Source organism: Hemiscyllium ocellatum, chromosome 43, assembly GCF_020745735.1.
Source record: "Hemiscyllium ocellatum isolate sHemOce1 chromosome 43, sHemOce1.pat.X.cur, whole genome shotgun sequence".
NCBI classification, from domain to species: domain Eukaryota; kingdom Metazoa; phylum Chordata; class Chondrichthyes; order Orectolobiformes; family Hemiscylliidae; genus Hemiscyllium; species Hemiscyllium ocellatum.
The window spans coordinates 28,601,658-28,616,911 of record NC_083443.1 but is presented as its reverse complement, the minus strand read 5'-3'; the positions used below and the strand labels follow the sequence as shown (position 1 = coordinate 28,616,911).

Here is a 15,254-nt window from a genome sequence, read left to right as displayed (position 1 = left end):
TTTACAGCAAATAGCAGCAGCTGCATGGTTGTCGTTCAGCTAGCTTTGAATTTTAGATTTTCACTGAATTCAAATTAATGACTTGGATGTAGGGGAGAAAAAGTACTATAGCCAAATTTTCCAATGACTGTAAGAAAAAAAATAAGAAATGTACAAATGGATTAGGTGAAAACACCAAAATTAGGCAGATGGAGTTTAATGAGAGTGACCATGATTATCCATTTTGGTCCAAGAATAGAAAGGCAATGGAACGAACTTTCAGAGTGCTTGACTGATAGGGCATCTGGGTATTGGATGTAGGTTTGATTAGATTTTTTTTTAGATTAGATTACTTACAGTGTGGAAACAGGCCCTTCGGCCCAACAAGTCCACACCGACCCGACGAAGCAAAACCCACCCATACCCCGACATTTGCCGCTGACCTAACACTACGGGCAATTTAGCATGGCCAATTCACCTGACCTGCACATCTTTGGACTGTGGGAGGAAACCGGAGCACCCGGAGGAAACCCACGCAGACACGGGGAGAACGTGCAAACTCCACACAGTCAGTCGCCTGAGGCGGGAATTGAACCCGGGTCTCAGGCGCTGTGAGGCAGCAGTGCTAACTACTGTGCCACTGAGCTGAAAGGTTCATTTCCAGACGTTTCGTTACCTTACTAGGTAACATCTTCATGGACGTCATACGAAACAGTGCTGAAAATTCCTGCTATTTATGTGTTTGGGTTTCTTTGGGTTGGTGATGTCATTTCCGGTGGTGTCCTCATGCACGAATCACAGAAAACAGGTGCAGCAGCTAATAAGCAAGGCAAATGGAATGTTGGAATTTATTGCTAAAGGAATAAAGTATCAAAGAAATGTTCCTGCAACTGTACAAGGCATTAGTGAGACCACACCTAGAATACTGCAAGCTCTCTTACTTGTGCAGGGATGTTGTTGTATTGGAGGCAGTTCAGAGAAGGTTCACTCGATTGATTTCTGAGGTGATGGGCTTGCCTTATGAAGGAAGATTGAGCAGGTTAGGCTGATACTCTCCAGAGTTTAGAGGAATGAGAGGTATATATGATGCTAAAGGAGATTGACAAAGTAGACATAGCGAAGACATTTCCTCTTGTGGGGAAATCTAGAATGAGAGGTCATAGTTTTAAGATAACCAATAGCAGGTTTAAGACAGATGCGAGGAGAAAGTACTTTTCTCAAAGAGTCATGAATCTGTAAAGTTCACTACCTCAGAGTGCACAGAATGCCAAGACATTGAGTAAATTTAAGGAAGAGATTGATTTTTAATGAATATTGGATTGAAGGGTTATGGAAAGTGGACAGGAAATGGAGTTGAGGCCAAGCTGAGGTCAGCCATGATCATATTAAGTGGCAGAGCTGGCTTGAGGGGCTGAATGGCCTACTCCTGTTCGAACTCTTATGTTCAAGATCCTCAATCTGCCGTGGTAGGATTTGAACCCATGACCACAGCACATTAGCCTGGTCTTTGGGTTACAAAGACAATGACATTACCACTACACCACAACTCCCTGAAACATCCCCTTATTGTTTCATATCACCATCTGGCGTTCCTTTGTTGCTCACATAAACTGTCAGGATCAAAGCTAATTCTGTTACTTGACATTGGTCTGAGTGACAGGAGCAAGCTACATAAATGAAAACTTGATAGATGGCACTTTAACCAGATGACATGATTTTTTTTTCTTTGAGGAAGATGGGAAATCTATAATTGATTAAGCATAATCAATTAGGCAAGGTCATTGACATCACTCATATGTTAATTGTTAGGTTTAGGCATGACTTCCTGACTAACCAGTGTTCATTTTAAATAAAACTGCTCAGATGTCAAGTTACTGTTGAGTGTTTTCTTTGTGCATTAACTTGTTTATTTCAGTTGGTATATCTTATCTGTAAGAAATCTTACCAAAGCACAGTCCCACACGGAATTAGCTCAGGGACTGCTGTGTAAGGATAAGCAGTCGGCATTTTACACACTGCGAGGCCCAACCAGATGAATAACAAGCTCTTGTGATTGAGTCAGAAACTTTGTGGTTTTCTACGTTAGCCCACACAACATGCACCACCAGGAGTCAGGTCCTTGTTGGGGCAGGTGTCTTCAAGTTTATTTCTAACACTAGCCATTTACACAGCTACGATATCAAAGGCTAACACACATGGTCTGTATTCTGTGCTTATTGATGCGACTGTTCATTACCTTGACAACTGACTGATGGCACAACACTGACTCCGTGACTGAGGGAAAGTGACTGGAGGTGAGACAGGTACCTTTATAAGTGAACATGCATATCCTGATGGCTTGTAAGTTCTCAAGTCTGTGCATGTCTGGTCTGTAATGATGACACAGTGTTAGCTGGGTGTGTCTTTGCAAGTTTTAGAAATGGTCCTATGGGATCTTTAACCTGCACTGCAATAGACCAATAATTCTGTGCTCCCATTCAAACCTGGCACCCCTGACAATGCAGCTGTGTGCATGCACCGGAGTATCACTTTGGGTTATCTCCTCAAGGGCTAAATTGAACCTAGCACCATCAGAAGGGGGAACCTAGTCAGATGTATAGGTGAGCTGAAAAATGTGTTATTGGAAAAGCGCAGCAGGTCAGCCAGCATCCAAGAAGCAGGAGAATCGTTTCAGGCACAAGCCCTTCTTCAGGAATGAGGAAGGTCAATGAGGAAGATGTATAAGTGAGGAGAACACCAGTGCTTCTGAACATCAGGAAAGTGTGCTCTCAATTATAAAATGGCTATTTTCTAATCAATTGTACAAAGATGTTCTTGTATACATGGGGCAAGTGGGTCTTGAACCCGTGTCTCCTAGTTCAGGGGTATGAATATGACCCAGAATCGTGACCTCTCAATGAGTTGCATTACTGAACAACGAGACCTCGGATGGCTGGTTCATAGTTCCATGAAAGTGGAGTCGCAGGTAGATAGGATAGTGAAGAAGGCGTTTGGTATGCTTTCCTTTATTGGTCAGAGTATTGAGTTGAGGGATCATGTTGCAGCTGTACAGGACATTGATTAGGCCACTTTTGGAATATTGCATGCAATTCTGGTCTCCCTCCTGTAGGAAGGATGTTATGAACGTTGAATGGGTTCAGAAAAGATTTATAAGGATGTTGCCAGGGTTGGAGGATTTGAGCTACAGGGAGAGGAAGAATAGGCTGGGCTGTTTTTCCTGGAGTGTCGGAGGCTGAGGGGTGACCTTATAGAAATTTATAAAATCATGAGGGGCATCGATAGGATAAATAGACAAGGTCTTTTCCCTGGGGTGGGGATATCCTGAACTAGAGGGCATAGGTTTAGGGTAAGGGGAGGATAATTTAAAAGAGACCTAAGGGGCAACCTTTTCACACAGAGGGTGGTACGTGTATGGAATGGAGAAAGGAAGTGGTGGAGGCTGGTACAATTGAAACATTTAAGAAGCATCTGGATGGATATATGAATAGGAAGGGTTTAGAGGAATATGGGCCAAGTGCTGGCAAATGGGACTAGATTTAATTAGGATATCCCCTCAGCATGGACGAATTGGACCGAAGGGTCTGTTTCCATGCTGCATGACTCTATGACTGTATATACTGGTGAGAACAAATGGGAGGAGGCATGAGTGGGGAATGAACATTAATGTGGGCAGGTTGTGCTGAATGAATTTGTTGTTCTCTATTTTCCATGTAAATGGTGGAAAATAATGGGTTGACTGAGCTGTACACCAGAAGTGATGTGGGAGCTTTCTCCTACAATCATTTCATTCCAGTACATCCTCATAAAAACTGATAATTTCATTATATTAGTTTGTAGGTTCCCCATAAAAACCTTGCTGGAACAATATAACTTGCTTGTAGGTACAGTGGTTACTTAAAGATCAATATCAATGAAGATCAGTTTTCAACAGGGGATTGTCATCCCTTTGAAGTTATTGGTAGAGCTTTAACTGTCTGTAAACATCCAATGAAACAATGTCATTCACATCGAGAAAAGGTCTACCTACCCTGACAGTATCATTACGTCCCTGGTAAGCAGTTTGACCTTGAACTGGAAGTTAGTTTAAAACCAATGTGAATGAAGGTTTGAAAAGAAGAAAATGAATCACGTGATTAGTGTGTGTGTGTGCATCTGTTTGGATTGGCTGACATTCCCCAGGCTGGTGTTTGCTTTATTCTGTTGTAAAAGTCACGTGAGCATTAGAATCAGTCACATTTTGGAAATCAGGGAGAGAAAAATCACATCAAGAAAGCCAAGACTCATCATTGAATTTAACACTTTCAGAATCTTCCTGCATGTTTGCTAACTACACCCAGGTCTTGTTCTGTACGGGTTGTTCCCTGCTCAAGTCAACCCATTTCAATTATTTACATTTCCTGTTAGCATTCATTCAGTGTTTATTTCACTCCTGACTTACTATCTGCAACCTCTTTCCTTCCTTTTATTTCTCACTGTCTCTGGGCACCGTCTCCATCTATTCGACTCACTCCTTCTGCCTCCACCTATCATTAGCATAAATACTACCATTTCCCAATGGATTTGTGGGTTTTTTTTCACTCTTTTGTGGAATGTAGGTGTCATTGGTTTGGCCAACATTTATTGTCTGTCCCTAGTTGCCCCTTGAGGAGGTGGGGGTGAGCTGCCTTCTTGAACTGCTGCAGCCCACCTGCTGTGGGCTGATCCACAATGCCCTGAGGAAGGGAATTCCGAATTCTGACCCAGCGACAGTGAAAGCATGGTGATATATTTCCAAGTCAGGATGGTGAGTGGACTTGAAGGTTCCCTGGACTTGAAACATAAACTCTGCATTGATGGCTGTCAGATCTGCTGAGCTACTCCATCACTTTCAGTTTTATGTTTCAAGGAAGCCAGAACTGGAAAGTCACAGCTTTATCTACATGTAAACCATAAAGGTCACTTGTGATGCTGTCCCAGAACAAAGCAGTCCACTAAAGGTGTATGAACACATCACACTTCAAGTGAAAATGACAATCTGGTTATCACTTTTTACTGGTGGAATCTTGCTGTGTTTGGGTGGCTGTGTTCCCTACATTACAACAGTAACTACACGTCAAAAAGTGCCTCCTGGGTTGCAAAGTGTTTTATCAAGTCCACAGGCCATGAAAAGGCGCTACAGAAATGCAAATTTTTCTTTTTTGTTTTACAAAATAGTTTTGGGATCTTGCAGCGTCCCACATGGGGGCTGTTCTACACATCCACTCTGAGTGTTCGCCGCTCCTGTTCTTGAAGAAGTGCATCGGCCCAAATGTACAACTTGGCCCACTTCACTTGTGTTGGCCTTGACTTTCGGACAAAATTTATTTTAGGTTTCACTTCATTCTTCAGTCAGATACCCTTCCCTTTGCTTTTCTTCGACAGCAATTTGTGTAGTTAACCCAGTGTATTGTTTTGTTGTGTAATCAATGCGAACTGTTCAACATTGCTGTTGACATCTGTTCACTCACTTCTCATTGTAGGGACTCACACATTTCCTTCCTTTTAGCTCTATATTGACCAAGTCTGCATTTCCTGTTTCCACAGGGATTCGTTTCTGCTGTCCTCACAAAATCTAGGAAAGAGGATGGATTCATCCCAGTCAATAAAAACCTCTAGCAAGTATTGCTTCAGTCTACCGGAAAAAAGATGCTCCATTGGAAGAGCTCAAATGGGAATTCTTTAATTGGATGCTGTCAAAGTGTTACTTATATGGTTTCTCAAGCTGTTAGAGAAAGAAAGACTTGCATTTGGGTTGCTTCTGATCATCTCTCGGAAGTGCCTCAAATTGCTTTTCACGATGTCGTGATTGCTGATACTGGGGCAGTCTCTTTTTTTTAGGCCCTGCATGATCCCGCAGTGAGATGAATAACTCGTGGACAATAACTTGCGCTCAGCTGTATGTGAATGAAATAACTGCACAGCGGCTAGTATCCCGTCACCAAGTCACCCTTTATTTGCATGGCTTGGAGATGCCGGTGTTGGACTGGGGTGTACAAAGTTAAAAATCACACAACACCAGGTTATAGTCCAACAGGTTTAATTGGAAGCACACTAGCTTTCGGAGATCGCTCCTTCATCCAGTGATCATCTGATGAAGGAGCGGCGCTCCGAAAGCTAGTGCTTCCAATTAAACTTGTTGGACTATAACCTGGAGTTGTGTGATTTTTAACTTTATTTACATGGGCACATTACATACCCTGATCAGCCAGATCAGAGCCAGTCCCTAGACTGAAGAGACTCTTTGACTCTCCTCATAATATCTGTCAGCCAGGGCTCCCTGATTGGCCCAGGTTAGCACCCCCAGTAAATCTCATAGTCAATAAGCTCCACCTAGCCTTTGTTCCAATCACCACAATTAAGCCAAGCTTAAAGGAATCAGAAGTTTTCTTTCTGAAGAATTCTCTGCCTGTATGCACCTGTGGCTCCTTAAGGTTCCATCTCTTCCGCTGTCACCACCGATAAATGTGCCTATTCTACATTTGGCCATGACCATGGAATGCTTACCTGACTCTGAAAGGAAGTGCAAGCTGGAAGTACCGTTATGATTATTGAGCACCCAGGCTCTAAGCTGAGCAGGGAGTGAAAGAAAGTTGGTCAGGAAAGGGCCAGGAAGTGGACATCCTGTTGCATGAGGTTTGAGACAGATGCCAAATTGCAAGGGTGTTAAGGGAGTAGAAATGAGGGAGGGTTCAAGTAGAACACGAGGGCAGACAGCTTGGGGTAGGAGGATCGCACCACCTTCAAGTTCCAATCCAAGCCACTCACCATCCTGACTTGGAAATATATCGCTGTTCCTTCATTCGCTGGGTCAAAATCCTGGAATTCTCTCCCTAATGGCATTGTGGGTATACCCACAGCAGGTGGACTGCAGAGGTTTAAGAGGCAGCTCACCCCCACCTTCTCAAATGGCAACTAGGGACGGGCAATAAATGCTGGGCCAGCGAGACCTGCCCTCATCCCATGACAAAAATGAATTCTTTAAAAAAATCAAGGGATAAGGGTGATTAGACTGTGAGGACTGGAAAAGAGCTTTAGTTGCTGATCCCGAGAAAAGAATTTGATACCACCCCCTTCTGGTCCATAAGCAGTGCTGTAAACTGCACTTACCTGATCAATTCAGCTGTTCTTGCTGGAAAGTTTCACAGTACGCAGAGAACTCGGGGTAGAGGATTGTAAAGGGAATACAAAGAGGATTAATTTAGAATTCTATCAGTGCCACAATCACTGAAGTCTTCCCTAGGAAAGCCTGAACTGAGAAAATACCAAAATCAATCAATTAGGATTTCTAATGATTTAGAAATAAGGTTTCTGAAATTGACTTGGACACTTTAGCTTATTGAAAATAATCATTCCTGATCTTTGTCATTTATTCAGTTTTCATCCTTGATGCAAATTATTTTGCATACGTTATCCTCTGTTGGCAACCACACAATATTGTATTGCTTATTGATTATCTGCCTTCTGAGAAACATAACATGAAGCAAGAGACAGTGATGTATTTCCTTTCAATGTCGGCTTTCATTAGTGGTCAGTTTATGATTGGAGGAATAGACAATGACAATTAATACACTTAAATGTGTGGGGAGATGAAGGTATTCAGGGCTGATGTCACATTTCCAGTGAGTGGAAATAAAACTTCACACTTCATCAGCTCCTAAATTACTAAAACATTTCTTTAAATCAAACAAATATTAAGAGGTATTCTGATGAAGAGTCACCAAACTCAAAACACTAACTCTGCTTTCTGTCCACAGATGTTGCCAGACCTGCTGAGTTTCTCCCGTAGTTTCTGTTTTTTGTTTCAAATCTGCAGCAACCACAGTATTTTTGTTTTATTTTAGCCTATTAAAAACTGTTGATATTTTTATCCGATTTGAGCACTTTAAAAGCATTGTTTTCAGCTTGGCTTGTTCTCTCATCTGGGCTGGACAGCATAGCTTTAAATGCAATTGGAGGACACGTCATAAGTGAGTCTATTTTAAGAGTATATTTTTATTGAAAAAAATTTTTTGGATATTACAACAAATACTAACCAAAACAATTCAAAACAATACAAAGAATTACATAAATAAATAATAACTAATTATTAACAACTAACTAATAAATCGTAACAGTAATAATAATAATAATAATAATAATAATAATAATAGGTGGCTCAGTGGTTAGCACTGCAGCCTCAGAGCGTCAGAGATCCGGGTTCGATTCCAACCTTGGGTGATTGTCTGTGTGGAGTTTGCACATTCTCCCCGTGTCTGTGTGGGTTTGCTCCGGTTTCCTCCGGGTGCTCCGGTTTCCTCCGGGTGCTCCGGTTTCCTCCCGCAGTCCAAAGATGTGCAGGTCAGGTGAATTGGCCATGCTAAATTGCCCATAGTGTTAGGTGCATTAGTCAAAGGGAAATGGGCCTGGGTAGGTTACTCTTCGGAGGGTCACTGTAGACTTGTTGGGCCGAAGGGCCTGTTTCCACACTGTAGGGAATCTAATCTAATCTAAGATAATCTAATAAAACAGCTCAATGAAACAAAGTATTAGTCCTCGACCATTGAGAGTATAAATTCATACATATTTATGTGTTTGTAGTTCCTCCTCTCTGAATACTGGATTTATTAGACATAGTTGTCATGGCTATATAAAGGCCCTTATTTATATGGCAGACAAATCTGTGCCCAGGTAGTCCAGAAAGGGCCGCCACATCTTATAAAAACTCTCAGTTTTACGGTGCACCATACTTGTTAGAAAGTCCAAAGGGATGAGTTTCATGACTAGCTTCCACCAGCCTGACAGTCCTGGGGGATTTTCAGACACCCACCCTAATAGAATGTTCTTTCTTGCACAAAAAGTGAGGATACTGAAAAGTTTTTTTTGTGTGTGTGTCTCTGGAAGTGGATTAACAAAGCCAAGAAGGAGAGATCTCCATCTCCACCTCTGTCCCCAAGATCCTCTCTATTTCGCCTATCACAGTGCCCCAGTATGCCCACAGCCTGAGGCAGGACCAGAGACAATGAGTGAGCAAACCCTTACTCATTTTGCATTTGGGACACATGCTTTAAATTTTGAAAAGTGGTCTGGAGCCAAGTGGACCCTGTAGAGAATCTTCAAGTGCAAGGCATGGGTCCTTTTGCAAATTGAGATCCTCCTTACACCTTCCCAGATATCCTCATATACTACAGGAAAGATCTCAATGTCCAGCTCCCTCTCCCAGACCTTACAGAGCCATTCGGACTTGTCCAAGGGACCCTCTCCCAATAGGTGATTGACATTGCTGACAGAAAGTTCTCAGCACTTAGCACCCTAAGCGCCATGTCAGATCTACAAGAATCAGTTAGAAGTGTGGCCTCTTTTTGTTTGAAATCCCTAATTTGAAAAAAATTGAAGAGATCCCTCCTGGGCAACTTGTATTTCTGAGCCAACTGGACAAAAGACATCAGTATATCCCCCTCAATTAAGTTGCCCAGACAAGACACGCTCCTAGCTGCCCATAGTTTAAACCCCAATCCATCATCCCTGGCTGAAAATCTGGCATAACAAATATGGGTGTCAAAAAAGATGTTTTGGCAATATTGTCCTCCCTCTGATGCATTGCCTCCACACTGTAAAAGTATTAATAACTATTGGGCTATGGCAGTATTCCTTAACTTCCTCATTTTGTCCAAGAACAGCAAGTTAGTAAGGGGCCATCTTGCCTGAGATGCTTCGATGTGCAACCATAGTGAGTGAGGGTTCCCCTAGGACCAGTTATTCATGTAAGATGGCAGCGAGCTTAATTGGCCTCCAGGGTTTTTAGTAACTGCCATTTGGTGGCACAGTGGCTCAATGGTTAGCACTGCTACCTCACAGTGCCAGGGACCTGGGTTCGATTCCAACCTTGGACAACTGTGTGAAGCTGACATGTTCTTGCTGTGTCTATGTGTGTTTCCTCTGGATGCTCTAGTCTCCCCCACAGTCCAAAGGTGTGCAGGTTAGGTGAATTGGCCATGCTAAATTGCATATGTTGTTCAGGGATGTGTTGGCTAGGTAGATTGACCATGGGAAGTGGAGGGTTAGAGTGATGGGGTGGGTCTGAGTGGAATGCTTTTTGGAGGGTCAGTGTGGGCTGAATGGCCTGCTCCCACACTGTCACTTCTGGTTTAGCTCAACGTTAAAGCATTGTCTAGAAACTCAGCAACCAGCTGTAACAAGACAATCTCACTCCAATGTGTCGATGGCAATTTTGGTTACTTGCTTTGTTCCGTGAATCATCAATCGTGTCTGAAAGAGTCCAGCTGGACTTAAATGCTGGTATTTAGGCTGCAAAGCCATCAGTGCTGATCAAAGCCTTGTCTAGTTCTAACTGTCCTTTTGGGATGGCTGCGTGACAGTTCTCAGCTGACCATTCTCCTCTTAGAGATTTCATGGTGCAGTTGGTTCAATAATCCCAAAGGCACATCTACCCTTCCTCCAGCTTTTTCCTGTATCTCTGTAACATGTATTACTCTCTTTGTGTTCGAAATCCTTCAGATCCCTAAATTTCTAGTGTGCTGTTAATCTGAGATTAGTACTTTTACTTAGTAAAGTGCCAACCTATACAGTGTGTTATGTGGAATAGACCACTAATGACATAAGGAAGATGTTGTAATGTCCCATGCTACAGTTTACCTTTTACATTTAATGAACTTGGCTCATAATTTATAATCTGAACCATGGAACTGATATGACATTTATTCCACCACCAGTTCTGAGAGCTCCTAAGAGGGCTCATTAAGTATCTAGGAATGGCCTAGTAATAAAATTCTTTGGAGTTGTGAAAGTGTTTGCTTCAGTAAATGATTCCACTTGTGGGGGTGTCTGATACTTTAAAGAAATGGCACAACCTAATAGATTCAATAAGGGATTCGGCAGAAGGGAAGCCGGAATGGTGAGAAAGTTAAACTTCCAAAGGCAGGAAGTGGTTAAGGCAAATAGTACAGATGCATTTAAGGGAAAGCTAGATAAACATTTGAGAGAGACAGGAATTGAAGGATTTGTTAGTGGGGAGAGATGGAGTTGAGGAGGAGAAAAACCATGAACAAAAAGGCTAGTTTCTGTGCTGTACATTCTGTTTGTTAATTAACTCTTAACAATATAAATTGCTGTTCAATCCCAGATTTTGTCTGTATGGGTCGCATGGGTTTAATCTATAGGGATCAGGGCCCAAATTAACTGTAATCCCTAAATAAAAGAAAACTACCACAGATGCCTGAAATAAAAATAAAATGGTTCTAGGGTGCATAGGTTTAAGGTCAGAGGGGAAAGATTTAAAGGGACCTAAGGGGAAATTTTTTCATATGGAGGATAATGTGCTTATGAAATGAGCTGGCAGAGAAAATGGTGGAGGCTGATACAATTACAACATTTAAAAGGCATCTGGATGGGTATATAAATTGGAAGGGTTTAGAGGGATATGGGCCAAATGCTTGCAAATGGGACTAGATTAATTTAGGACATCGGGTCTGCATGGATGGGTTGGACCGAAGGGTCTGTTTCTGTGCTGTACGTCTCTATGACTCTCTTTACAAAGCCATTGGCAGTGTTTCTGAGAAATGTGATGAACTGCTGTATAGAATCTGTATTTTTCCATATTTGAAAAGATTACGCAAGTTAGGCCCATTTTCTCTAGAATTTAGAAGGTTAAGGGATGATCTAATCTGAAGTTTTCAAGATAATAACAGGAAAGACAGGGCGAATAAAGATAAACTATTTCCACAGGTTGGGAATTCTGGAACTAGTCTGAGAATTAGGGCCAGACCATTCAGGAGAGATGTTAGGAAGCACTTCTACATACAAAGGGTGGGAGAGGTTTTGAATTATCTTCTACAAATGGTAGGTCAGTTGTTAATTTTAAATCTGAGATAGATCAATTTTTGTTACGCAAAGGCATTAATGGATATGGGACAAAGGCAGGTCATTGAATATTGGAACAGACTCAAGAACTGAATGGCCTTCTTATTGTTTTTATGTAAAGGTGCTTTTCCATAATCTAGCATTTCCAGTGTGGAGCTTATCTTGGGAGATCATCCCCACGATTACTCTTCTTTCCAGGATCTTAGGATAACATCATCACTAAAGTGATATTTGCTTCAGAATTCTGCTTGTCATGCACAGTTGTCTAGCAATTTTTTAAGCAATTCAGTTACATGGCTAGGTTTCAGAAGTTGGTGTTGCTCTCCTTAAGGGAGGGAAGGTTGGATAGGAGATTTGATAGAGATTTTCAAAATCACGAGGTCTGAATAGAGTACATTAGATGAAGCTGTTCCTAATGGTGTTAAGGTCAAGGGTCAAACGGCACTGATTTAAAGTGATTGGCATAAGAACAAAAGATAGTTCTTTTTCACTTGGCAAATGGTTCGGATTGAAGTGAGATTGGCCTGAGAGTGCGATGGAGCCAGACTCAATCCTATCTTCCAAAATACAATGAGATAATTATCTGAGGAACATGGGTTTGCAGGGTGTCAGGAAAAAGGAGCTGAGTTGCTCTCCCAGAGAAGGATTCAATCATGATGGCTTCCTTCTAAGCTGTTGCCATTCTGTGAATTTTCTTTTCTGTTATTCTGCTTTTTAGGTCCCTGTCCTACATTACCACAACAGGCTGTTTCTCCTTTGTCCTGCTGAGTCTGATGTACTATGTCATAGATGTGAGGGTGTGGGGGAGTGGAGAGCCATTCATCTTCCCAGGTCAGTAGCAGGAGCCATCTCAGCACTGTTCACTGGATCCTAATCCTCAGCATCCAATTAGCAAGATCACCAAACATCATCTGGAATACTTTATTCTTTTATTGGGTGTGGGTTTTGCCAGTCTGAAAGGACATTGACCTGAAACGATAACTGTTTCTCGCTCTCTTTCTCTCTCCGCATTTGTTGCCTGACCCGCTGCGCGTTTACTGGCATTTTTGCCAATATTTATTTATTTCAGATTTCCAACATCCACATTATTTTATGTTTTGAATTACCATGAGCCCTTTGTCTTCGATGTGAAGAAAATCGATAAAATATGTGAAGACGATTTCACTTTAACAAATCACTCGAAACATAACGCAATTACAGAGGAGATAGCATTTGTTGCCAGTCTGGAATTAACCTTAAACTGAGTGGGCTCTGAGATTATTTCTGAGGACAGTTAAGATTCAACCACAATGTTGTGGGTCTGGAGTTGTATATAGACCATAATGGCAGATTTCCTTCCCTAATGACCGAGATGGGTCTTTCCAATACTTAGAGGCAGCACAGTGGCTCGGACTACTGACTTGCAGTGCCAGGGACCTGGGTTCGATTCCACCCTCTGTGCGGAATCCGTACATTCTCCCCGGTGTCTATGCAGTTTTTCTCTGGGTGCTCCAGTTTCATTCCACAATCCAAAGATGTGCAGTTAGGTGGATTAGCCATGGTAACTGGAGGATTACAGGGCTAGGGTGGGGGAATGGGTCTGGATGTGATTCTCTTCAGAGGATTAGTATGGACTCAGTGGGTTGAATGGTCTGCTTCTATGAGTAGTTTATGGTTGAGACTGACTTCCCATTCTGGATTTATTTGCATTTAAATTCCACCAGCTGCTCTGGTGGGATTTGAACCCATGCCCCACATCTTAAGCCTAGGCTTTTGAATTACTAGTCCAGAGGCATTACCGTTACACAGCCATCTCCTCTGTAATTGCGTTATGTTTCGAGTGATTTGTTAAAGTGAAATCGTCTTCACATATTTTATCGATTTTCTTCACATCGAAGACAAAGGGCCCATGGTAATTCAAAACACAAAATAATGTGGATGTTGGAAATCTGAAATAAATAAATATTGGCAAAAATGCCAGTAAACGTGCAGCGGGTCAGGCAACAAATGCGGAGAGAGAAAGAGAGCGAGAAACAGTTATCGTTTCAGGTCAATGTCCTTTCATTGCAACTCAGGATCTATTGGTAGGGTAACTGAAGGCAGTTATCAAATTTCAAGAGTAATGTTGCATTATTTCTGTACTGCACTGTGTGAGACATTCATCACAGTTATTGATAGAATGAACAGGAGAAGGCACAGTGCAGTTCCACCCATCACAAACCTGCAGTGCCATTAGTCTTCTGCTTATCTCATTCTGTGCAAACTTAATTCGGTTGCATGCTGTCTTCTGCCCTGTTCAGTTAAACTACTCATTTCTTACTGTCCATTAGTATCAGTAGGTTAGGAATTGCTGGTGGGGATAATAGTGACAAAAGGCAGGTTAATTAATCCCTCTGTTGAAATAGAAGTTACAGAAATATTATATGAATACATTGAGAGTTAATTGCTTTTATTGCAAACACTATTTTCTAGCCCAGTGACATTAATGGGTATCAAAAGTATTTCTGCATATCATCGGACTCTAACTGGCTTATAGTGTATTAGAAACCAATAATGCAGATGAGGGGTTCAGTTGGCAGAAACTGCAAGAACAAAGGTTGATTAATTTGCTTGTCAGCTAAACTCTTGTCGCTGTAATCTGTTGTTGGACAATGGATTCTCCCATTGTGGAGCTCCACCTGGATTCACAATTGTGGCTGCTCTTTATCTGATCCAGGTTATAATCCCCCTCAATGGATGAGGGAGTGTATGCACACAAAATATTTCATCTGTGCTGTATGTTTATATCATGATAAGTTTGAGTTATAATGAGGGGTTGGATAGGCAGGGACTTTTTTCCCTGGAGTGTAGGAAATGGAGGGATGACCTTATAGATAGCTATAAGGTCATGAGAGGTATAGATAAGGTGGAGAGCCAATAGCTTTTCCCTGTGGCAGGGGAGTCTAAACAGGGTATAGGTTTAAGGCAGAAGGGAGAGTTACAAAACCGTAGAGAGGGGCAATTTTTTTCACACAGAGGGTGATGAGTTTCTGGATAGTGGTGAAGGTATGTACAATTTTGTCGTTTAAGAAATATTTGGACAGGTACATGGATGGGATAGGTATGGAGGAATATGGGCTGAAAATGTGTTGCTGGAAAAGCGCAGCAGGTCAGGCAGCATCCAAGGAGCAGGAGAATCGACGTTTCAGGATTCCTGAAGAAGGGCTCATGCCCGAAACGTTGATTCTCCTGCTCCTTGGATGCTGCCTGACCTGCTGTGCTGTTCCAGCAACACATTTTCAGCTCTGATCTCCAGCATCTGCAGTCCTCACTTTCTCCATGGAGGGATATGGACCAAACACAGGCAAATGGAACTAGATTAATTGTGAAAACTGGTCAGCATATGACCCTATGACGAAAGCGATGAGAGTTCAATGGATAGT

General features: G+C 42.1%; 1 protein-coding gene and 1 pseudogene across 1 annotated transcript in view; both read left to right on the top strand.

The window, feature by feature from the left end:
• Positions 1-945, top strand: part of LOC132834967 (heparan-alpha-glucosaminide N-acetyltransferase-like) — a 133,772-nt pseudogene extending 132,827 nt beyond the window's left edge.
• A 9,851-nt stretch (positions 946-10,796) lies between these two features.
• Positions 10,797-15,254, top strand: part of LOC132834966 (proto-oncogene tyrosine-protein kinase receptor Ret-like) — a gene marked incomplete at its 3' end in the record, with an annotated part of 89,974 nt that continues 85,516 nt past the window's right edge. The window contains exons 1-2 of the mRNA XM_060854135.1: positions 10,797-10,888; positions 12,572-12,684. Of these exons, the coding sequence (XP_060710118.1) occupies positions 10,797-10,888; positions 12,572-12,684 (205 nt within the window). The remainder of the gene's footprint in view (positions 10,889-12,571; positions 12,685-15,254) is intronic.